General features: G+C 34.9%; 1 protein-coding gene across 8 annotated transcripts; it reads left to right on the top strand.

Moving 5' to 3' along the window:
- Positions 1 to 98: 98 nt before the first annotated feature.
- On the top strand, positions 99 to 24,865 carry LOC125663621 (RNA cytosine C(5)-methyltransferase NSUN2-like). 8 transcript variants are annotated; one of them, XM_048895909.2, is made up of 21 exons: positions 99 to 269; positions 2,587 to 2,640; positions 2,961 to 3,055; positions 3,137 to 3,238; positions 3,336 to 3,441; positions 3,607 to 3,678; positions 3,914 to 3,998; positions 6,865 to 6,998; positions 7,350 to 7,480; positions 7,693 to 7,823; positions 9,306 to 9,379; positions 9,508 to 9,632; positions 12,874 to 12,980; positions 13,511 to 13,652; positions 14,013 to 14,111; positions 14,377 to 14,512; positions 15,793 to 15,873; positions 17,559 to 17,697; positions 18,732 to 18,771; positions 23,060 to 23,187; positions 24,215 to 24,865. In XM_048895909.2, exons 1-21 carry the CDS (start codon positions 219 to 221, stop codon positions 24,451 to 24,453), a joined length of 2,271 nt encoding a protein of 756 aa, XP_048751866.2. In that variant the 5' UTR covers positions 99 to 218; the 3' UTR covers positions 24,454 to 24,865. The 8 variants fall into 8 exon arrangements, 6 of the variants coding, with proteins under 6 accessions (XP_048751866.2, XP_048751869.2, XP_056008979.1 ...); XR_007365608.2 differs by lacking the exon at positions 24,215 to 24,865 and adding an exon at positions 21,324 to 21,477 and having other exon boundaries at positions 116 to 269; positions 23,060 to 23,107; XR_007365607.2 differs by lacking the exons at positions 23,060 to 23,187; positions 24,215 to 24,865 and adding exons at positions 21,324 to 21,477; positions 21,936 to 22,161 and having other exon boundaries at positions 116 to 269.
- Positions 24,866 to 25,550: the final 685 nt, after the last annotated feature.

The following is a 25,550-nucleotide window of genomic DNA, read 5'->3' as shown; positions in this document are numbered from 1 at the left end:
AATTGATTCTAGATGGGGATTTAAAGATTACTATTATTCTGATTTTTTAATAAAATGTATTTTACATCAAACCGTGATCTTTTACGGTTTTCTTTTTAGTTTGCTATTTCCGGTATTTGCACCATGTGGACAAAAAATTGAAAAATGATAGATTTGAGAAAATCTTAATTTTGACTATCAGTATTTTTTTGCAGTTTACGAGACATTTGTTCTATACTATGGGTAGAAGACGACCAAGGCCGAATAAAAACAAACGCATTAGAGATGAGGTAAATTGAATTTTACTCTGTATGATGTGAAAATATCAATATTTTCACAATTGAGCAGGTGGTACCTTAGTTGTAGTGTTATACAGGTGCTGGCACTGTCTACTGTCAATGCTTTCTTTTATCACTCCTGCTTACAGCTACGTGATTTCTTATGCAGGAGAGGTTGTCTAGTTTACGGAAGGGGATGGAAAATATGTTATATCTAATCAGACTTGGAGTTCTCGAACAAATTTCGACTGAAGTTCTTTTAGAGAAATCCAGGCCTGCTTGTCAGGTTATGGCTCGAGAACACAGAGTGGACAATTTTATCAATCTAAAACAGGTTGGGAACACTTCCCCTATATCAAGATCTTCTTGCTAAAACGCGATTATCCCTCTTTAGTGAGAAAATAAAGTTAACATTACCTTAATCAGGGGTGCATAGAATCACCGAAATTACCGCTAATCACCGAAATTACCAAAGTAATGACCGAAATTACCATTAAAGGGGCCGAAATTACCTCAGTATATATTCATCTATATACCATCTAGTTACACATCAAATTTCATGAAGATCGTTTATGATTTGAAGGAATTGTTTCCATAAAATCGATTATTGTGACGCGTGAGTCTGAGTTACTTCCCTTTACCGACAGGTACTCAGTAAGCGAACTATAAATAGCCAGTAAGTTCCAAATGGCAATATAAAATGCAGGACAAATATTTTATTTTATCTTAGTATTTATCAGACTAGGCTATGTTATATAAATCAATACCATGAATACGATATATATAAAACATGGGAAAGAACTCGACGTATAAATTTACGCTTCACATTAATTGGTTTAATGACCATAACTCCTTTAAATCGTTACCAATCTTCATGAAATTTGATGTGTGACTAGATGGTATATAGATGAACATACACTGAGGTAATTTATTGGTAATTTCGGTAATTTCTTTGTTAATTTCGGTGATTAGCGGTAATTTCAGTGATTCTATGTACCGCTTAATCAGGTGTTATTGTGTGTTTATTGAAAATAATGGCGAATCCCGTGCAATGATGAATAAGTGTCACACACACTCAGCATGACCTGAAATGTCTCTATAAAATTTACAACACAGTCAAAGAAATTTCATATCAATGTTGCTGCGTAAGTGGGAAGGATGCTGAAATCCAATGTACATCGTGAGTGTTTTTGTTTTGATTAATATATTTGCAGAAGTATCAGACATTTTGGCACTTTTTCTTCTTTTCATGTGAAACATGAAGAGATGTACTCCATGGGTGTTATTTTCAATTGTATGGAGTATATTTACTCTTGCTAAAGAGATATATTTGTGTTTTTGCGAGAATATCTCGCTATAGGGGAAGTGTTCCCAACCTGATAAACCAAGAAGAAAAAAGCTTCATACAGACAAACATTTTATGATGATCGAGCTTCGTGAGTGAAGCTAGTGTGCATGTGAGCTCAATTTGGAATGTTTGCCTGTATGTAGTTTTTTCTTGATTTACTAATACAGTTGCCTGGAATTGTTGCTATTATATTTCATTTCAAGTACATTAAACATTATCTATTTTATTGACTAAGGTTGAGGGCAACATGTGTTTTGTTGGACGTGAGGACCAAAATGTTGCCTTGGGGCCCAAGACCCAGTCTATAAATGTTTTGTTATATCCTTGTAAATTTACTTCTTTCAAGAAGAATTGTTGCAAATTTTGAATTTTCCATCAAGAGATTTGTCAATGGTGGATCCATATTTTTCTGTACTCATTGCTCCAAAATCTGCCCATCCATGTTGATTACATTGTTTGTTTCGTTCTCTTTTATTCATAAGATGTTCAATATATTCATCTGAATGATCAGGGAACTTAGTACTTGTATTAGATGCTATTTTTGTCATAGATGTAAACTTATTAATAACTTTGTAATTGTACCTAGAGGGGTTAAAAATCGAAACATTATAGAAAATACCAAGTGCTAAAATCAATGAGTGGTGACTATTTGAATATTATAGACAATTATACTCAATGCAGCGGCTCTCCATCACATCTCATTGATACTCAGTGGCCTACATCACATCTCATTGATACTCAGTGTCCTCCATCACATCTCGTTGATACTCAATGTCCTACATCACATCTCATTGATACTCAATGTCCTACATCACATCTCATTGATACTCTGTGTCCTACATCACATCTCATTGATACTCAGTGTCCTCTACATCTCATTGATACTCAGTGTCCTACATCACATCTCATTGATACTCAGTGTCCTCCATTACATCATCACATTGCATCTTTTGCTCATTATCATTTGCAATGTCTTTGTAGAAAGGTTATCAAACATCAGTGAGGGAAAACAAGTTGTTTGAAAAGTACTACAAAGTAAGTGAACAATGTTTTATTTTAGTGGAAAACAGAAAGCATATTTATTGTGAAATAATTAATATATTTTTCATGAAAGCATCATAGGATTAAAATATTACAAACAAGATAAACAATTTCATTATAAATCAATTTGTAGATAAAATATTAGTCCAAAGGAGCTGTATCAGACCTGCTGATATGAAAAGCATCATTAATCAAGTTGCCAAGAAACATCAGCATTGTTCATAATTACAGGAATTTGAGACATTAGTGATTTTTAGAATTTAAAAAAATTGGTAAATAACCTTTGCACTTCACAGTTTTCATGTCATACTTAGGAACTTGGAATTGTACCAGAAGAGGAATGGGATGCCTTTATGAATGCTCTGAAGGACCCCCTTCCCATCACATTCAGAATCACAAGCTGTGGGGGGTCAGTATTACGAAATTCAAATAGAATCTTTTAATAAAAGTAAGGTTTAGAAAATGTAGAAACCTTGTTTTTCCCCTCCAGAGAAACAGAGGAATTGAAGAAATTGGTTAAGACAGAATATATTGGCAAACTTTTGGAGGAGAAGTCACAGAGCGAGAAGCCCAAAGTTGTGTGTCTGCCATGGTAAGGACATCTTCATTTCTTCAGTGTGTTTATGTGGCATATTTTAGATTTAAGGCTCAGTAAATGTAATTGACATTTTATTCTCGCCTTTGAATAGGTATCCAGATGAACTTGCATGGCAATTAAATTCTTCCAGACAGGAAGTTCGGAAAGATGCAAGGTTTGAAAAATTGAAAACATTTCTTCTTCAGGAAACTGAGAGTGTAAGATATGATCTATTGGCTTATTTTTTTAAAGGCACTATTGACTTTGTATATTAAATAATTTGACACCTGATCAAACATATACGATATTTATTAAGTTGAGGTACACGTTTTTAATAAATTTTATAAGCAATATATATACATTTTTTATGACATGGTGTGCAGGGCAGCATCAGCAGACAGGAAGCGGTGTCCATGATTCCGCCGATGCTGATGGATGTAAAGCCACATCACAAGGTAGTTTTCTATTTACCTCAGTTACACGTACCATGAGAAAAGAAATAAGATATCGGTGAGAAAAGGTAGAAATCCGTGTTTAGTGAAAATAAAACAATTTGTAATAAAGTACCACTTAAAAAGGGGGGGGGGGGGTCGATAAAACTGGTTGAATTCTATAGGTGTAGATATTAATATGCTTCAGTGTTTGAATGTGTTCATCCAGTTTTTAAATTTTTCCATTTATACACTTTAGGTGTTGGACATGTGTGCGGCTCCAGGTTCTAAAACAGCTCAGCTGATTGAATACCTACACAACACACCAGATAACAAAGTTCCAGGTAAGTGGCAGGTGTGATAGAATTAATGTTATGTTGGATCAGGACTGATAGAAATAATGTTATGTTGGATCAAGTGTGATAGAATTAGTGTTATGTTGGATCAGGACTGATAGAATTAATGTTATGTTGGATCAAGTGTGATAGAATTAGTGTTATGTTGGATCAGGTGTGATAGAATTAATGTTATGTTGGATCAGGACTGATAGAATTAATGTTATGTTGGATCAAGTGTGATAGAATTAGTGTAATGTTGGATCAGGTGTGATAGAATTAATGTTATGTTGGATCAGGACTGATAGAAATAATGTCATGTTGGATCAGAGGAAGGTGTGGTTAAATTAATGTTATGTTGGATCAGAGTCGGGTCTGATAGAATTAATGTTATGTTGGATCAGAGACAGGGCTGATAGAATTAATGTTATGTTGGATCAGAGACAGGGCTGATAGAATTAATGTTATGTTGGATCAGGTGTGATAGAATTAATGTTATGTTGGATCAGGTGTGATAGAATTAATGTTATGTTGGATCAGGTGTGATAGAATTAATGTTATGTTGGATCAGGACTGATAGAAATAAAGTTATGTTGGATCAAGTGTGATAGAATTAGTGTTATGTTGGATCAGGTGTGATAGAATTAATGTTATGTTGGATCAGGACTGATAGAATTAGTGTTATGTTGGATCAAGTGTGATAGAATTAGTGTTATGTTGGATCAGGTTTGATATAATTAATGTTATGTTGGATCAAGTGTGATAGAATTAGTGTTATGTTGGATCAGGTGTGATAGAATTAATGTTATGTTGGATCAAGTGTGATAGAATTAGTGTTATGTTGGATCAGGTGTGATAGAATTAATGTTATGTTGGATCAGTTGTGATAGAAATAAAGTTATGTTGGATCAGGACTGATAGAAATAAAGTTATGTTGGATCAGGTGTGATAGAATTAATGTCATGTTGGATCAGTTGTGATAGAAATAAAGTTATGTTGGATCAGGACTGATAGAAATAAAGTTATGTTGGATCAGGTGTGATAGAATTAGTGTTATGTTGGATCAGGTTTGATATAATTAAAGTTATGTTGGATCAGGTGTGATAGAATTAATGTCATGTTGGATCAGTTGTGATAGAAATAAAGTTATGTTGGATCAGGTGTGATAGAATTAGTGTTATGTTGGATCAGGTGTGATAGAATTAATGTTATGTTGGATCAGGACTGATAGAAATAAAGTTAGGGCTATTCCAGAAATAAATACATGGGGGGGGGGGGGGTCGGGAGGCACCTTTTGTATATACCAAGCACCCATAATAAAAAATAAAAAATTACCCCATGACCCATCAAATTGATAAACTCATTTTACAATGACCCATCTAATTAAAAAAAAAAAAAAACTAACCAGACCCACCACAAAAATATTTTTAAAAATGAAAACGGTACAAATCTCGCGAGGTTTTCGGGACAAACATTCTAGTCAATGACGCGGTAATGCCTGTGCGACATTGTATCACAGTAGTTCTGAAGAAACGATGTCACATCAACAATCAAAGGCATCTATGGCGGGAATGTTGGAAAGATTGGGAGTCCAAACGATGCTATTATCATGAAATGGGTATGGATATGTTTTTCCACGAATCGTTCGTCTTCTAATGGAACCCGCGCCCGGGGGCCTCTATATCACCATCACACTGACTGATAAATATAACGCATCGGTACCCTCGTATAAATCAACTAAGGTTTGCCTATTTTTATTAGAAAACGGAATACCTATTGGTTTCAAAATATTTCCAAAATCGATGCACTGTAAACTGTAATAATCTACAGAACAGAGTTCGCCGCCATCACGTCCAAAGGGACCCTACTAAATGCGCCTCTAATTTGAAGAGTGCCGTAATGGAAAGTTATGCGCTGCAAAGAGCGACAACTCGAATAGTTCTATGTTATTTCCGATTTCGAAAGCAGCATTTTGAAAGCACGTTTTCAATTTCCCCTCCGACGTTTTGTAACCAACACGACAAGAGCGACAATAGAAATATTCTGAAAACTCAACACCCACGTGGCACAAAATAAAACAATAGAAACTACCCAAATAAATATTTTTTGAACAGTCCAACCACGGACCAAATAAAATATGAAAAAATACGACCACCCACACAAAAAAATATCATTTGCCACCCGACCCCCCCATTTGATCATTTCTGGAACAGTCCTTATGTTGGATCAGGTGTGATAGAAATAATGTTATGTTGGATCAGAGACAGGTCTGAGAGGATTAATGTCATGTTGGATCAGAGACAGGACTGATAGAATAAGTGTTATGTTGGATCAAGTGTGATAGAATTAGTGTTATGTTGGATCAGGTTTGATAGAATTAGTGTTATGTTGGATCAGGTTTGATAGAATTAATGTTATGTTGGATCAAGTGTGATAGAATTAGTGTTATGTTGGATCAAGTGTGATAGAATTAATGTTATGTTGGATCAGGACTGATAGAATTAATGTTATGTTGGATCAGATCTGAGAGAGTTAATGTTATGTTGGATCAGAGACAGGGCTAATAGAATTAATTCTATGGTGGATGACTTTATAAAAGTGAGACTGAGATGAAGTTGTGAACAAGATCAGCTATAGTTAGAAAAACTGGCAAAAATTCAGACTTTTTTTTTCAATATTCAAGTTCTTATTTTAAGTATTGAAGCACAATTTTATTATAAATATATACTTTGCATTGATATCATTTGATCAATGCAAACCGTATATGAATTATTTGGGAAAACTGACATTCATATGAATTATGTGTATTCATCACTCCATGATAGTGATTTCTGAGTTAATGAAGGAAGAACTGATATGTACGAGTCTTTTTCAGAGGGCTATGTGATTGCAAACGATGTGGACAATAAGCGATGTTATCTGATGACCCATCAAGTCAAACGATTAAACAGTCCATGCTGTGCCATCATTAACCATGATGCATCTTACCTTCCCAATCTCAGATATGGGGTAACTGTTTCTTCTCTTTGGAATTGTGTAACATAGGACTAAATTTGGAGAAATTCATCAAGAGTACAGGAACTAGTAATGTCTGTAGTTAAAAAGTTATTGTACAATTTTCTTCCTTAAATTTTGAACATGAAACTTTGGGGGGGGGGGGTCATATTTATTTGTTTTGTTGAATTCTTGCTACAAAACATTATGTGCAATGGACACATTCCACTTGTATACATATAATTATACACTCCACTCATATACATGTTATAAACTATTTCTCTTGTTTACATGTAATGACACACTCTGCTCGTATTCATGTAAAAAGCATGGATAAATATTTAATATTTTGTGTGTAATTTTCAGGATGGCCCCCGGGAGTTCGTGAAGTATGACCGTATTCTGTGTGATGTACCATGTAGTGGGGATGGGACACTGCGGAAAAATCAGGACATTTGGTCAAAATGGACTCCAAACCAAGCCATTAACCTACATGGGTTTGTGTATTCCTATTCATTCTTATAAAATTCTGGTTCCGCTGAATGTTTAATGAAGAAGTATTTCTACATAAATTAATAGTGATAGTCTAAAAAGTTTAAGCAGGAAGTATTTTAAAATCCATATTGTGCAAAAATTAATTGGGAGTGATATACTATGTCTGGATGACTGTCCTTACACATGTTTTCATATCAGTATGTGACTATTCTAGAGTTCAAGCAAAGATCTTGAAGCGAGGATTAGACCTGCTAGAGGTTGGAGGTCGTCTGGTGTACTCGACATGCTCACTCAACCCAGTAGAGGATGAGGCAGTAATAGCTAGCATGCTACAGAAGTGTGAAGGTAACTTCTCCCCAAAACAGAAGTGTGAAGGTAACTTCTCCCCAAAACAGAAGTGTGAAGGTTGTTCTTCTCAAAACAGAAGCAGTGCTCGAGCTGGGCTTCGCCATTTTCGCCAATGGCGAATTTTTTTCAAAAATGGCGAAAAAAAATTGAAAGTGGCGAAAATCCCTTTTTGCAATAAATTGTATTTTTAATCCTTTGTCAATGACACATTATCGCCTGTTTGTTTATGCAGTCAAAATCAGTTTATTCAGTCACTGCGTGCGACCGGAAATCTCGCGTCGCTCCAGTGCACACAGAGCTGGTCACAGCCTCAGGTAATTTATGGCTGCAAAAAAGTCGGTGATTATGTAATAAAGTACATCGGACAGCTGTTTACCCTGCTGTGGTCAATTGTTTAACATTTAGTCTTATTCATTATCGTGTTATCATCTCCATATTAATGTCAATTCTTAACCAGAGAACCGACCGGTAATTAAATTGGCCGTATTATTGTCTATAATGTATATATGAATACATCAATTGTTTGTTTTTGCGGCCAAACTCGTTGATTACAAGATTTTAATGTGTTTGATTTTAGTTCGAATATTTCATAAACAATTATGCGGTCGGTCACCATTCATATGGACATAGCAATTTTAATAAATAATTTTCTTTGAAGTTCGGTGCGCAACAGTATAAAAATGCTAATCTCATAAGACTATGCACCCCATTCTATTTTGATACTGAAATTGTAGCTTCTGACCCTAGTCAGTCTAAAATTAAAAAAAAATATCTATGTTTGGCTTTACAGTCAACCCCACCTGCTCAAACATCTGATTCTGTCCAAATTGCAAAATCTTCCATACAAAAACGGAAATTTGATAGAGAATGGTTGAGATACGACTCTAAATTGGGCTTGATGTTTTGTGACATCTGCATTTCGGCCAATGTACACAATGTTTTCACTGAGGGGTGTAGCATCATGAAGCTTTATATTTATATGATTTATTACCTGAATTTTGATTTCCATAATAGAATTTATCAAACAAATCAACTTCTTATTATTTCAGAAAGAAATGTTTAGGTATGGTAGCTGGATATGATTAAGTAATGTAACTGATTAAAAATGCTAAAATAAGTGTAATGAATAAAATAATATATAATATGATGGAAATAATTGTAAAGCATGTGATTATTTGTGCCGCGCCACTCCCCGAAAAAGTGGCGAAAGGGAATTCTGGTCCAGTGGGAGCACTGAACAGAAGTGATCAGAAATGAACTAATGGGGGGAAAAGAAAGTTCAGCATACAACTAGGCCTCATAATATGCAAGTTTTATTAGGAAATTTGGAATTTTATATGTAGGGACATCTCATCATCTTTATAATGATGATATTTTATGTTTTATATCAGCTGTTATTTGCATATTGTATCTAAATCCAGAAAAAAATGAAAAATTGTGACTCAGCAGATTTGATATGTTGTTAATTTTTATCATCAGGCACAGTGGAGCTGGTTGATGTTTGCAAGGAAACAAAGAATCTCAAGTACACTTCAGGAATTTCTCATTGGAAGGTAACTCAAGACAGAGGTGGAAACTCAATTCTTATATTTGTTGCATTTTGAGGGGGGTGTTAATTTCTTCTTCACAATTTGTGTTAAGAAAAACATGATACTGAAAAACAATCCCCTGCTGTTTACAGATGATGACGAAGGATGGTAGTCAGTTCTTTGACAGCTTTGAGTCTGTATCAAACTACACTCATTTCCAGCCCTCCATGTTCCCCCCTGCAAAAGAGGAGAATGAGAAGTTAAACCTGCATCGATGGTAAATGTTTTTGTTTGAGTTACTTGAGTTTTGCCCCTTTCCTAATTAGCATGCTTTCAGAAATCTCTTATTGAATTTTTACAATGTACATGTGTGCATCTGAATCTTGGCAAAGGCATATGCAGAGTTTGAGAAAAACATAGTCTAGTCTTTCTGTGCATGAACCTCAAAGCTGTCTGGTGTCATCACATGTAATAAAAATGTACACTGTACGTACATTTTACTTCAGATTATCATAGATATGCACTTCAAGTAGGTCCTCTAACATTTTCATGGTTTTAGGATTTGTAAAGGGTGCTATAGAAAACTGTTGAAGTTAGTCCTTGAACTTTTCATAAGTTTTGGGTAATACTTTCACAGACAATTTTACAATGTAACATCTCTTTGATAAGCATGATTCCTTCAGGAAAATACATAAAAGGCCAAAGGGATATGATTTTTTGTTTGTCATGATGTATGACTTACATGTTTCATGTAAAACCTCTTTACTAGAACTTCATTTAGATCCTGCGCTCATGCCCATCATGTTGAATTTAAACTTAAGATTGTACTTTTAATACAATGCAGAGATACACTAATCAACAACTATGTTTTTCCTACAATCACACTGCATATCTTTTAAAAACTTGATTTGATTTGAGTTTCATTTTCAGGTGCTTATTTTTGCGACATGTAAATCCTTCTATTTTATAATTATGGGATATAGCTGCATGAAATTTGATTGATTGATTGTATCTTGTGAAGCGTCTTTCTCGAGAATTTTTCACTCGTATGTATGTAGGTGTCACCACGACCGGTGAAGGGCTTCAAATTTCGGCCTATGCTCAGCGCTTACAGCCATTGAGCAGTGAGGGTTCCTTAGCATGCCACACCTACTGTGACACAAGACATCCGTTTTTAAGGTCATCTCTGAGGACCCGTGACATTCACACCTGATGCCGAGCGTTTGGTGATGGAACTGTCACTACCTGTTTTAACAGCTTAGGTCTGTCGCAGCCAGGATTCCAACCCCAATCTTCAGCATGCGGGGTGATCGCTCTACCTCTAGACCACTGCAGCAATTTGGGATTCAGTTGCATGAAAGTGTTGTTTGCCTTTCTATTAGAAACTTTGTATCAGAACTACTTGATATTTGGCACGAGATGCTTGATCCTCTCGGCAGGCTGTACAAATCGTGGAATTTTATGGTGAATGTTTTTCTGTAAAAGTTAACCAAAAATATCGGTAGTGTGGTTACTTCTCTTGCCAAGTTATGAAATTGCTTGCTTGTAATAGCATATTTTAATTTTAGGCAATTCTGAGTGTCGGAGTGATTTCAGCAGTAATTCTTTGCTAGAACTCTCATACACCTAGTGCCGAGTAAGAAGTCTCCATGTCTATCTGTTATCCCAAAACAAGTATGGCGACATCATTGGCTTTGTTCTTAAATCCATTCGATGCCAGTGACAGAATACACATAGAAGAAATAGAATTATGACTACATCAATGTATGCCTTGTCCATTTATTTCAAATAAACCATAAACTCCCAACAATTATGAATGAACTGATTTTTACTTATCTGCTGCAATCAAAATATTTGATGTCACAATTGTAAAGGGCAGGTACAATTCAGCGTGAACGACAGTGAAAACATTGGATTGAAAGTCAATTTCAATCCACTTTGTAATTACAGAAAAATCATGTAATGAATGGCATAAATGGAAGGTTTGAGGGAAAACTTAGTCTCGTCTTTCTTTACATGAATCTCAAAGCTGTATGGTGTTGTTACATATTTTATGTAGGATTGTTGTAGATCGGCACTTCAAGTAGGTCCTCTAACATTTTCATGGTTTTAGGATTTGTAAAGGGTGCTATAGAAAACAGTGAGGTTAAACCTTCAACTCTTAGAAGTTTAGGGTGAAACTTTTACAGACACTTTCAATTAGCAAACAATGTAAGTAGTAAAAAATACATGTATATTAATGGAAATAATTTTTTTTGCTTGCTGTGATGTATGGTTTTCATACTTCATGTAATCAGTGAGTATTTTGTAAGAATTGTAATTAACGCGATATATAGCTGTCACCGGTATCACTACATCAAGCGCGGGGCCGGTGATGTTGTTAGTTTGACGTAAACATAAAGGAAAGTAGAGGTAGGTGTAAATCAGTCATTACATCGCTGGGCTAGAAGGGAAGAAAGGGTGTACTGTTGGTAAATGTATATTTTAATGTTAACTTAGAAAATAAATTGTTTATATCTATATTCAAATCGTGGAGACTGCTCGGTTATCTTTCATTATCCAACATTGATATTCAGGACGAAAGGAAATATATTTTCCTAATTTGCGGGCACTGATTTTCACATAAAAAGGATGTGAAATTCTTGTTCGACATCCATTTCTGTTACATTTCATATTATTTCCTAATCAAAAATTCTTTAAGATCTAGCTCTCATGCCCATTGTGTTAATGTCAATACTGTACATTATAGTTTTAATATGCCCTCGTCCTTCATTTCAAAGTAGAGGTCACTGATTGACTTCTGCTTTTTTTTCACTTTCCGTCACTTTCATATTAAACCACATACCTAAGCAATTTTGTATCGGGTATAAGAGTGAATTTGATTGAGTTGTACTGTATATTATATTTTAGGGTACTAGATTATCAGTATTTCTGAATTTTCTGATCCTGAATGTTGCCTTTCTGTTAGAAACTTTGTTCTAAGACCACTTGATACAGTAAAACATGGTTACAGCAGAAACACTTTATATTATCTATTCATGCTTTCAAGAAAGTGAATTTCATTTCATGTATTTTGAAAACATATTATGAACTCATTTGATACAAATGAATTTTGTTTATAATGAATCCATTTTGTCCCCAGCACTTTGCTAGAAGCATGTTTTACTGTGTTTGGTATTAAGCATCATTCATGAAGAGGTAACTGTGTATACTACTGTAATAAATGAATGTCACATTAATATGAATGATATGACGGCATGTCCAGAAGTCAGAAAGATGTGGCACTCAAAGTAGATCCTATAACATTGTATGGTTATAGGATTAGTTACCAGTGCTAAAGAAAAATCTTGATAACCTAATCTAATTTTGTCTTTATGGACAAAATGTCATTTGTGTCAAGAACAGTGTACATTTGTCTATATTCCTGGTGTATATATATATGAAAATACAGATCACATGACAAGCATCCGAGAGATAGTTTACATTGCTGTGCTCATTCCCAGCTCTGTTTATTTCAGTATGAGGGTGTTACCCCATCAGCAGGATACAGGGGGATTCTTTATTGCTGTCCTACAGAAAAAGTCCACACTGCCATGGCAACAGAAAAAAACACCAGTAAACACAGGTCATTTTGTATTCCTGTTATATTTAATTTTTATGCCCCCGAGATTGAAGATCGGGGTCATATTGTATTTGTCCTGTCTGTCATTCTGTAAATCTGTCATTCTGTCTGAAACTTTTTAACCTTGCTAATAACTTTTGAACAGTAACTGCTAGAGTTTTCATATTTCACATGTGTATTCCTTGTGACAAGACCTTTCCGTTGGTACTAAACCTTTTGACCTACTTTTAAAAACATTGACATTGGTCATAACTTTTAAATGGTAAATATTAGAGCTTTCATATTGTACATGAGCATTTCTTGTGACAAGATCTTTCTACTGGTACCAAGATATTTTTCTTTGTGACCTTGGCCATCTTTGGAATTGGCCATTATCGGGGGCATTTGTGTTTCACAAACACATCTTGTTCCTGAAGAAACGGTCCTATCTTTCCTCTATATTATTGATATTCCAATTCATCTTGTTAATAATTATAAAACAAGATGAATTGGAATGTGAAAGGAATGACAAGTACTGTCTATGTCTACTACAGACCAGAAAGAACAAAATCAAGTCACTGGGGATCATTCTGTCAGTGGAGGGGAGACGAAGGACAACAAACCAGAGGACACCAGTCACAGCACAGAAGACGGAGGGACGAAGAAACGACCAGCAGAGGAGGAAGAAGACTTGAAGTAATTCATGTTAGAACCCCATTATAGATAGATGTCTGAATTACACCTGGTTATTAGAATTCCACGATGTGTGTGATAAAAATCTGCTTGTTAACATTGTCATCATGTGTGTGATAAAATCTGGTTGTTAGGATTGTCACCATGTGTGATAAAATCTGGTTGTTAGGATTTTCACCATGTGTGTGATAAAATCTGGTTGTTAGGATTCCACTGTGAGTGATATCAACTGTTTGATGCGACTTTCTGATTTGATGATGTGCACGATTTATAAATACATTCTGTTTTACAGTTATAAGTTATGTTACTTTGTAGAAATTACAATTATGAATTGGCTTTTTTAAAAATTATTTTCTTTTGCAGCCCAAAGCCATCTAAACAGGTATCCAGGCGATTGCATGGTTATAAAGAAGACCCCTACATTTTTATTGAAGATAGTGATCCCATGTGGGACCCCATCAAGTAAGAATCAATCCCAATCAATCGGAAATATCCAAATACCGCAGTGTATTGTAAACCAGTTTTAGTTTATGTGCAAGAATTTTCTGTGTTTAACAACAGTTCTTGAATCATTGATTTGATCTATTTTTATTTATGGAGAACAATTCCCCAAATAAAAGTTGTAGGAAGTAGTATTTGGTTTACGATATTAAATAAAAGTTTTCAATTGCACACTTTAGAAATGGGAGGCATATTTTAAGTAATGGCCATTTTTCTTGCATTGTAGGAATTTTTATGGAATTCCTGATGATTTTCCAAGGAATCAGGTCATGTACAGGGCAGAGAATAGTCAAAGAAGAACGCTGTACTATGTGTCGTCTGCCATCAGAGACCTGGTCCGCAGAAACTACGACAGAATTAAAGTAGGTCATCTACAAGTATAAATAGGAGTCTGGGACACATTCAGGTGATATTTATGTCTCCCCTCTTCCAGGGGGAGACATTGTTCCATCCGTCCGTGTATCTGTCACAAAATCTTGTGAACGCTTCTCCTCCTATATGGCTTACCGGGTAGACTTGAAACTTTGTACAATGCTTCATTGCCATTTTATCAGAACAGAAGAATCCAATTATTTTTCTAAAAGTTATAGTGGATCCAAGAGGTGTGGAGGATGTTAGAATAGCTTGTGAATGCTTCTCCTCCTATATGGTTTATCCAATAGACTTGAAAATTTTACAATACTTCAATGCCATTTGCAGTTGCAGATGTGCATATTGTAGGGACAGGAGGATCCAATTGTTTCCATTAAAGTTATAGTGGATCTGAGGGGTGGAGGGCGTGAAATAGTTTGTGAACAAAGGAGTATGTGAAGATGACATTTATTGAATTTTAGGTCACAAGGTTAAAAGTTTAGGGTCAAACTACTCCAGTCATGAGTCAAGATTGTTTGCTCAATATCTTTAGAACCCTTTGCTTAATAGACATCCAACTTGAGCCGTTCCCAGCAAAATGGGCCTTTAAGTATTGTAGTGCTAAAGTGTGAACTATAGAGAAACCCTAAGAAGTATATAATTGTTACCGATTTTGAGATAGAAGCTCAATAGTCAAATTATTCAGGATGTAATATATTGTCAGCTCAATATTTTGGAAACCCTGTGCTGGGTAGACTCCAAACTTGATACACTGGTACCCCCTAAGGAGTAGGTGACCCCAATTGATTTTGTATGTCACAAGTAAAAAGGGTGGGTCAAACTACTCCACACATTTTGAAATCCTTTGGTTGATAAACGTCAAACTTAGTATACTGGTCTCTCCATTTTTTTCTATATCATTATAGGCATTCTAAATTGAAAGTGGGTCCTTTTTAATATTGTCACACAGGAGACATTTTTCTAAAACATTTCTTATTCATTTGGAACACCATAATCACTGTTCCTAATGTGAAAGCACTAAATTGAATGACCAGCAAAACAGCTGTAACTACGAATTGGTACCAATCTAATTAAAACCAGACTTCTTAGGTCCTCGCTGTATACTCTGATTAAGAGTATACAGTCCGTGGGTGCTGATCTAAGAAGTCTGATTTTAATTAGATTGGAATTGGTACATGTGATAGTTATATGTCATTGTCAGAAAGGTATTTCTTTGAAATTTTTCGCTGCTCTATATGTACATGTATGACAAAGTTCTTTTTTTTTCCAGTTCATTAACCTTGGCGTGAAGATCTTTGGTAGGAGTAAGTCCCCCCTGGTGCCAGACTGTGATTACAGAATTGCTCAGGAGGTAACTGGTTCCTCCATGTCTTGTTTTAATGGGAGAAATTTTTTCTAATATAAAGATTGTTTCAGACGGAATGCTGTTTAAATATGCAAACACAAAATTCTCATCAAATTTAGGAATGTATTTTAGTTAATTCAAGTAATTAAGATCCTGTCATATGGCAGGTGTCCTATAATAATAACTTCATCCAGCTGTCCATCAGCTCTATCTATGGCATGTGATAACTTAAAGTTTTTAAGATTTTCATGAATTTTGTACATACAGGTGACTCTCGATGGCTCAAAATTTGATCTTTCGAAGTTCTCAATCACCCGAAGTGAAATCATGGTCCCGAATTTTTTCTCTATATAACTAAGCAAATTTACTACGGATCTCTTGAATGCTTAAACTCTCAACGTAAAGTTGTGTCCCATTAAACACATATCATTGTTTTTCACTCTCGATCTCTCAAAGTGGTGGTATGCACACACCGTTACCCAAGCGTATGATTATTTCCGCTTGGACCCTACCTGGATTTTGTTGAATGCCAGAGTCTTGTGTGGTCGTGGTAGTTAAGTGTTTACTTATAGGTGATACACCGCCCATGCGTCTTTATTAAGATGGACACTTGAATATATAATTGCTTAAATTGGTCAGTTTTCACCCTACACTTGGGATTTTGTAATGATTAAAATTTGTATATAATCTGACTATGAATGAAATGACTTCACAAGGAAAGAGTAAGTTTGAGACAATAATTTAGAGGCAATGATTTAGAGATCTACAGACTTCAATTTCTAGAGTTTGTTTTTTTTGTGTAATGCTACACTAAAACATTGTTTACTTGTTTGTTAGAATTTTTGCTTTGTGTAACATGTCAAAATTGTGCTCTGCTTAGTTAGCGACAGTAAAGCTTTATCGGAAATTAGTTTTGTACACCTATCTTAGCATGATAGAAGAACAAATGAATGCATAAACTTTGAAATCTTTTTATGCGTGCAAAATAAGGTTCTTTATTTTGAAATCAAATTAACTACCTGACAAATATGAAGGAAAACGTGTCAAAACAATCCCATGATCTTGCTGGTAAACATTTCCAGTTACTGTAAATTTTGAACCATATGACCAGATCTTTAATTTTCGAATTTCAATCTCGAGAACTCTCAATCTCTCGAAGTTTAACAAGGTCCCTTGAATTTCGAGTTATCGAGAGTCACCTGTAATACTTGGATTAGGCAGAGGAAAACCACTTTTGATTTTCAATGTCCTATATGTTGTCCTGATCGAATTATGGGATTAAAAAATTGTTTAACATTAAGAGCACTTTGTATGGTATGCAATAACTTGAGATTACTTAAGAAGTTTGTCATAGATTGTAGGGATAACACTTGGATTTGGAAGAGGAAGACCCCTTTTGATTTTCACATTTATCAGTGTAGGTTTTTTGAAAAAAAAATGTTAATCAGATTACATCATTATCTTTGAGTCGAGAAAAAAAATTAAGGGTGAATGTACCAATCATGCTGATTCAACTACCCAACCAGATACACATAGTGCAGTGGTAAAGCACTTGTTGGATATATTCATTGCAGGGCCATTTCTCTTTTGTAGATCTTTGAGCAAATATGTTTTAGGGAAGATGGATAAGTGTGCAGTAATGAATGTGATGAAATTTTTAGAATACATATATATATATGTATGTTCTTCAGGGACTTGTAACAATGAAAAGCCTGCTTCAGAAGAGGTCTGTGATTCTTTCTAGAGACGACTTTATTCTGGCTATGACAAAGGAGAACCCCCTATTTAAAGACTTTTCATCTGATGGCAACCTGAAATTCCACAATATGGGTAAGAGATTGGCAAAAAGAGATTGGCAGGGAGAGAGAGATTGAAGAAAAAGATTGGCAGGGAGAAAGATTTTGGAGAAAGAGATTGGCAAGGAGAAGACATACATGTATCTTGTTTAATGCTGCATAGAATTTTAATAGTACATACGTTTTATAAACTAGACTGGTACAAATTTTGTGTTATGAGTGGAATTTATGATGAATGTTGTAATGTGTTATTGATTAAAACTTTTATGTGATGTGATATATGAGGTAAAAAGAAACTGAAAGCAAAGAAATTCACAAAAATTGATGCGTGTGTGTTTAATACTTTAAATTAAGGTAACTGCACCATCGTGTGACATTGATAGTTTTTTCTCTCAAAATGTTTATTTAATTAAACATTGTATATGATGGAAATATATATTTTTGGGGAGAATTTTATTCACTGGGTATAGTAAAATAAACTGGTAAAATATTTGACACTGAAAAAGTATCTATTTTCTATTAATCATCAATTACCTATATTTTTTAAAATGTTGTCAAGGGCAATAACTCCAATGCTGGTATTTCTCAATTCTATGTCTATTACATTTCCCTGATATTCACAAGTGATTTCTATATATTTATAAAGTAGCAGTTATTTGAAACTTGAAATAAAAATTTTGTCATTTTAACCAGTTTTTATGTCTTTTTATTGTGCTGTTTAATGAAAATATGTTGACTTAAACTTCTGTTTATGAATAAATGGGGGCAACATACACATTTTCATTAGTTATTGATTAAATTAAACAATATGAAATGGAAATCGATACAGTTTTTCTACTTCAAACCATTATTCTTGATAAGTCACATGAGGGTTGAGCAACTTTTAAGTCCAGCAGTACATGTGTGTTGGATGTATTTAATTTTTGTGCAATGTGATGTTGTATTAACACAAAAGAGAGATGATTACTGTTTTTAAGGAATAAAATAAAATATGTTGAATGTTGGGACAGTTAGGAAGATAATCATAGAATTCAATGCACACATTGATATCTTTTAATGTAATTTCAGATACTGGAAGTATATCACTTCTGTACAAGGGATCAGACAGGTAAGTCGACATAATTATAACACACTAGAGGTCTGTAATGTGGAATTCTCTCCATTATTAACATAAAGAGGGTCTCTCACCATGTAATCCTTCTCTTATGTATACGAATGTCTTTAGACTGAGATATGAAATTGTCAAATGGTCGGCTTACAGTCAGTTCATGTTTCTACATTTTCTCTACAAATAATACCCGGATACTTAGAGCATTTCCAGTGGATTTTGACAGAAAGAATCGTTTATGCTTGCTTTTAGCTCTTCTTAGTCAGAGGCTCAGGTTAGATCTTTCAAACCAAAATTGGTACTAAACATTGTGGGATAAAGATGATTGAAGTTTGTGTGAAAGAAGCAGCCATATTTCCTTTATAGTTGATTATTGATAACGAAAAGATGATGAAGTTATTTAAAATCATATTCTCCAGAACCATTTTATCATTCAAAACTTGCACAAAATGTGTACATTCAAGGTTGTTCAACTTGAGTCTCAGAGGCCAGGATGGGACCACAGCATGGTTCAAATTTTCACTTCCATGTACCATATTTCTGAAGGAACAGTATCTTTTAAAACTTTCCTCATGTTAAAGATTCTCATTTACATGTGGAACCAGAGAAAGGTCACATAGAAATTAGAAGTGAACATCTTTATCTGTTTGTTAAACTCTACACATGGATTGTGTTTGAGAAAGTTAGTAATGAATAGACAGAAGCCATTTGTGTTGATGTTTATTTTGTGAAATTTTCAATGATGTTTTAAATTGTGGTTAATTTTTATTCAGATAAATTTTAGCAATTCTGCAGGTCTTCTAAATTCTCAAATATGCTTTTTGTAAAATAAGGATCATCGAATATGCTAAGTAATTATTTCATCTTTTAGTAACAAAGCAGTGATTCAATTTCTTGAAATTGAACAATTCAAATCTTTCCAGATTTATGTTACCTAACAGTCAAATACTTCCATATTAAAAGTATACAACATTGAATAAGGATATTTGTATATTGAACTAATGTGTACTATCCGTGTCATTAAACAGAGAACTTCTTTGTGGCCATATGGGCTATGGTTTGAAAAATCTTGGAAGTTTGAGCATTATATCTCAAGATGATCAAATACCTATAATATTCCATTGAAGAATGACCTCAGTGTCATCAGAAACAAAAGTGAATATTTATGTGTGAAGGGGAAACTTGAACATATCCCAAAAGTGAAATTGTCTATCTAGATTATATGAGTATGAATGTATTGAATCTTTTCATGTGGATCAGGATCGGAATCCTAAAGTCACACGTACAATATAGGATACAGAGTAGTTCCCCTTATTCTGATGGGCTTATACAATATAGGATACAGAGTAGTTCCCCTTATCCTGATGGGCTTATACAATATAGGATACAGAGTAGTTCCCCTTATCCTGATGGGCTTATACAATATAGGATACAGAGTAGTTCCCCTTATCCTGATGGGCTTATACAATATAGGATACAGAGTAGTTCCCCTTATCCTGATGGGCTTATACAATATAGGATACAGAGTAGTTCCCCTTATCCTGATGGGCTTATACAATATAGGATACAGAGTAGTTCCCCTTATCCTGATGGGCTTATACAATATAGGATACAGAGTAGTTCCCCTTATCCTGATGGGCTTATACAATATAGGATACAGAGTAGTTCCCCTTATCCTGATGGGCTTATACAACGTAGGATACAGAGTAGTTCCCCTTATCCTGATGGGCTTATACAATATAGGATACAGAGTAGTTCCCCTTATTCTGATGGGCTTATACAATATAGGATACAGAGTAGTTCCCTTTATCCTGATGGACTTATACAATATAGGATACAGAGTAGGATACAGAGTAGTTCCCCTTATCCTGATGGGCTTATACAACATAGGATACAGAGTAGTTCCCCTTATCCTGATGGGCTTATACAATATAGGATACAGAGTAGTTCCCCTTATCCTGATGGGCTTATACAATTACAGCTGTACATCTCTTACATAATTCACTTGTTCAACATTGCAACACAGCCACCTACATCACAACAGGTTTTAAAGAAGTATTGTGTAGTTAACAGAACATGACAATTTTCAGGTCACTTGAGTCATTCGGGTGACCTATTGCAATTGGTAAATGTTCGTCTTGCTTTAACATTTGAACATAATTGTTTTCTTCTCAAAGTACATTGCCATTTGTTATCAAATTTGGTACGGAACATCTTTATATTAACATTTGAACATAATTGTTTTCTTCTCAAAGTACATTGCCATTTTTTATTAAATTTGGTATGAAACATCTTTAGGCTATGGGAGGTAAAATTGTGGCTTTCATTGTCACTGCATCCTGGGACTTCAATTAATTAATGATTGGTTTTATATAGCGCCTTTTCCAGCATATGCTGCTCAAAGCGCTTTACAATAATCAATGTACATTATTACCCCGACAGACCTTATATCAATCTAGAACTTTCTCAGCCTCCTAGGAAGCATACAGTGCAAGCTGCCATTACAAGCGCTAGAGCACTAACATTCTAACAATATCTTTCACTGTCTATAGCCAGGTACCCTTTTACACTTGGGTGGAGTGAGGAAATTCATGTAAAGTGCTTTTCCCAAGGACACAACGTCAGCCCTGCCGCGGCCAGGACTCGAACCCACGACCTTTCGGTCGAGAGGTCTGACGGCCTAACCACTCGGCCACCGACGCCGGGGTAGGGTGAAAACCTTTAAAAAATATGCTATATTTAAAAATCTTTTTCATCACTCGGGGACATCTAGAAGACAGACTGTGTATAGTCATGATAAGCATAAACTTTGTGCATAAACTGAGTACATTGTGATAATAAAGAGATAAGCTTTGACCAAAATTGTGAAATTCATGGCCATTCAGTCAAGGCATATGGTGTTGGGCAGGGGTCAAAACCCTAAAAAAAAATTACGCAGTCTTTAAAAAAAATTTCACTCAGAAATATCTAGCAGATAAACTGTGTGTGTATGATTAGGGTGAAAAAGGATGCTAACACCAGAAATGTGAAATTCATGGTCCCTGGTGTTCTGTTGCTAAGGTGGGGCTTTATAGCTCATGCAGTTGCATTAATTCTTTAAAAATATTTTTTCTCAATTTTTTGAAAATATTTTTTCTTAATTCTTTGAAAATATTTTTCTTTAGCCCTGCACAGCTGGAAGAAATATGCATGGTCATGATGGGCATGGATCAATCCACTAAAATTGTGAAAGTCATGACCCTTGATCTGGGGGTCAGGATTTAGGGTTGACCCTAATAGATATGTGGTGGAAGTGAATATTTTAATATTTAGATATCTTCATCACTTCTGTGTATTGTGAAAAAATGCTGTATACATGGTTATTAAAAAGCATGTAGCTATCTACCAAAATTGTGATATTTCCTACCTCTGGGTTCAGGCTTTAGGGCAGGGCCCAAGCGGTGATATAGTAAAAATGCACCTAATCTTTAGAAATTTTCTGTTTTACTTCTGTGCATAGTGAAGAAACATTGTGTGCGTGATTATGAAGAACATGTAGCCCTCTACCAAGTTGAAATTCAGGGGTTCAGGCTTTAGGGCAGAGTTAAATAGGTAAAGGAGTGATGACACATGTATTGATGTATTGTTGTAAAATCATCTGCTCAACTTCAGTGCATTGTGACAAAATGCTTCATGTGTGTTTGTAAAGAGCATGAAGACCATGCACTTTCTACCAAAGTTGTGGAATTCATGACCTCTTGACTAAGTACTGATTCCTTCAATTATATAGCGAAAATAGAAGTATATGAGTTTTAAATGCTCTTTTATTTTTGGACTTTAAACTTTATCTGGATTCCCATGGGCATCCGGGTTAGAATAGGTCCTCAGTACCCCTTGCTTGTCATAAGAGGCGACTAAATGGGGCGGTCCTTTGGATGAGACCGCAAAAACCGAGGTCCCGTGTCACAGCAGGTGTGGCACGATAAAGATCCCTCCCTGCTCAAAGGCCGTAAGCGCTGAGCATAGACATAGATTTTGCAGCCCTTCACCGGCAATGGTGACGTCTCTATATGAGTGAAATATTCTCGAGAGGGATATTAAACAATATACAATCAATCTGTATCTGGAATGCAAAGGACAACTTATTTTCATATTTTAAGAATGATCAATAGGTTGTTTGATTCAGCTATCCATTGAGGAGTTTTGCTTATTACTCATGTTACTGTTACGGTCCATGGGTCTCTTGTTTTTGTGTGGGATTTTTATAAGTATTTAGTGAGAATATATTAAGTTGGTGATGTGATTGCAGTGAGGAGCGGCCCGGCTGTGACCTGGTGATATGTGGATGGAGAGGGAAGACATCCATCAGGGCCTTCATTAACAGCGGACTCCGATTTCATTACTTGAGACTCTTTAGTGAGAAGCTGGCAGAAGATTGTAAGTATAACAGCACCAGGTAGAGGCAGTGGTGATTTATTGATAACAAAATGTCATATTAAGATAATATTAAGTCTGATAAATGTGTATCTGGGAAAAAGAAATATGTGAGTGTACATGTACAAATATCAGGAGTAATAATTAGAATAAAGACATTTCTGCTATGAAAGTTATTTATCCCTCACATCTCACATTAATGTTGGGGGATATGATGAAAGTACAAGTACAATGGGGGGGGGGGGGGGGAGGGGGGACCAGTGTCTATCAGTGTTGTAAATGCCATATATAGAGGGCCCTTTGACCTCTCTTTGTCATTGCTACATATAAATGAAGTTTAACAGATGTAGTTCTAAGTCTATTAATATTAGGGTCAAAAGATCACAGGTAAAGATCTTTCAGATTTCAAGGTCAATTAAATTGAAAGGCCAAAACCAAATTAATATAGAATTTACAATGTTGTACACTAATTCATTAATAGAATTTACTATGTTGTACACTAATTCATTATTAGAATTTACTTTGTTGTACACTAATTCATTATTAGAATTTACTATGTTGTACACTAATTCATTATTACTATGTTGTACACTAATTCATTAATAGAATTTACTATGTTGTACACTAATTCATCAATAGAATTTACTATGTTGTACACTAATTCATTATTAGAATTTACTATGTTGTACACTGTATGTTAAGGATATTGTTTTTCTTTTTAAGTCTTATTGCTACACGGATGTTTGGTGGATCCCCACCCCCACCCCCCTCCCACTTTATTTTGCATGTACATGTTTACTTGCTTCACTTTGTTTTGCCCTTCATATTTTTTTTAGAATAGAAAAAGGAAAAGAATGTTTTGACTAGTACAAGTCAAAATAAATTACTTTTCATTTGTAAGTGACAATCCAAATGTACTGAAAAAGTACTCTTCTATTGACAGTGGCAATCTAAAAGTGATAAAAAAAATGCTCTAATTTTAATTTTTGCAATCTAAAAGTACTGAAAAAAATTACTCTTCTTTTGTTAGTGGCAATCCAAATGCAGACAAAGAAGCAACAACAGAAAGATAAAGAAAAGGTAACAGAAGATGGAGAAAACATGGACACGGATCCAGTGGAAAATGCTGTGGTGGATCATGGGGAGATGGATTCAGAAGTGACGAAAGCTGACAAGATGGAGGAGGATGTGGTGGAGACAGCTGATGATAATAACGATGAGAATGACATTAAATCTACAGACAAACAGACAGAGGGGTGTGGGACCTGAGTGTTAGTAATAATTAGGATGTTACCAGTGTGTGAATGAACGATGTGATACGAGAGATAATGAAAGAGTCATTGATGCACTAGAGTGTTTAATGAGGGTACAGTAGAAGTTATAACACATTCTTTAAAGATGAGTCTGTTATGATATTGAGTGTTGTTTACAATCCAGAAGCTCGTGTAAACGTCCTAGGACGTCACAGGGCTACGTGATACTGTAGGTTCAGTTCAGAGTGTTGATGTACAATGAGAAATTTTATCCGATTCAAATATTGTTAATATGAGATTTATTCAACACATTTCTGATACTGGCGTGATTTGTATTTACACTTGCTTAAGCAATTTATATCAATTTTCAAATTTGACTCTTTAAAATGTGTTAAAAGATTACCTCCTATTAAATCTCCAAACAAGTTTATTTTCTTTTGTCATCTTTGTGGAGCATTTTTAAGATATCATATCCGGTGTATGGTCCACTCCTACGTAAAATAAGATGCCCCTGTGTTACCCAATATGGACCAGTCTTTGTACAAATAACATCGTTTTTCACTTTTGTCAGTTTATGGTAGAGAAATTGTATATTTGCCCATTTGTTTACGTTTTGTCAGATGTCAAAAGAGCAATACTTGTCTATATATTACATAATTTGGAAGTTGGAGAGACTGGCATTTAATAGGGTATGACAAGTTTTAGTTACAGTTAGTTTGCATACTGACTGTGAAAAAGCTAATTTTTGTTTCTCCAAAGTATATATGCCTTTATGTTAAACTTAAATTCAAAGGTTGAAATGTTCTTAATATAAGTTCAATTTTGTGAAAGTCTATTTTGAAAACTTTTTCCAGTTGGAGCGATATTGAAAACCATTGAATGATACTCAGTCTAAATGGTTTTAGAAAAATTTTGATTTCAAGAAATTCTATAAAAAGATATTTTTTACCAAAAATATTTTATATACTAAGGCATATACATGTTAAAGGTGTCATAATTTTGCTAAACTTACAAAGCAGAGGTAATTTTGCAGACACAAAACAAGTTAGAAACAGTGCTGATAAGACTGGGATGATCAAACCTGATACACATGTATTCAAACATCGATATGTA

The sequence above is a fragment of the Ostrea edulis genome, chromosome 1 (genome assembly GCF_947568905.1).
Source record: "Ostrea edulis chromosome 1, xbOstEdul1.1, whole genome shotgun sequence".
NCBI lineage: Eukaryota > Metazoa > Mollusca > Bivalvia > Ostreida > Ostreidae > Ostrea > Ostrea edulis.
This window is presented reverse-complemented; position numbering and strand designations above follow the sequence as displayed.

Excerpts from the sequence above, each read along its gene's own strand:
- LOC125663621 (XM_048895909.2), top strand. The coding sequence starts at position 219 with ATGGGTAGAAGACGACCAAGGCCGAATAAAAACAAACGCATTAGAGAT. Across the intron at positions 13,653-14,012 it reads GAGGAGGAAGAAGACTTGAA|CCCAAAGCCATCTAAACAGG; the intron begins GTAATTCATGTT and ends TTTCTTTTGCAG. Across the intron at positions 14,513-15,792 it reads GAAACTACGACAGAATTAAA|TTCATTAACCTTGGCGTGAA; the intron begins GTAGGTCATCTA and ends TTTTTTTTCCAG.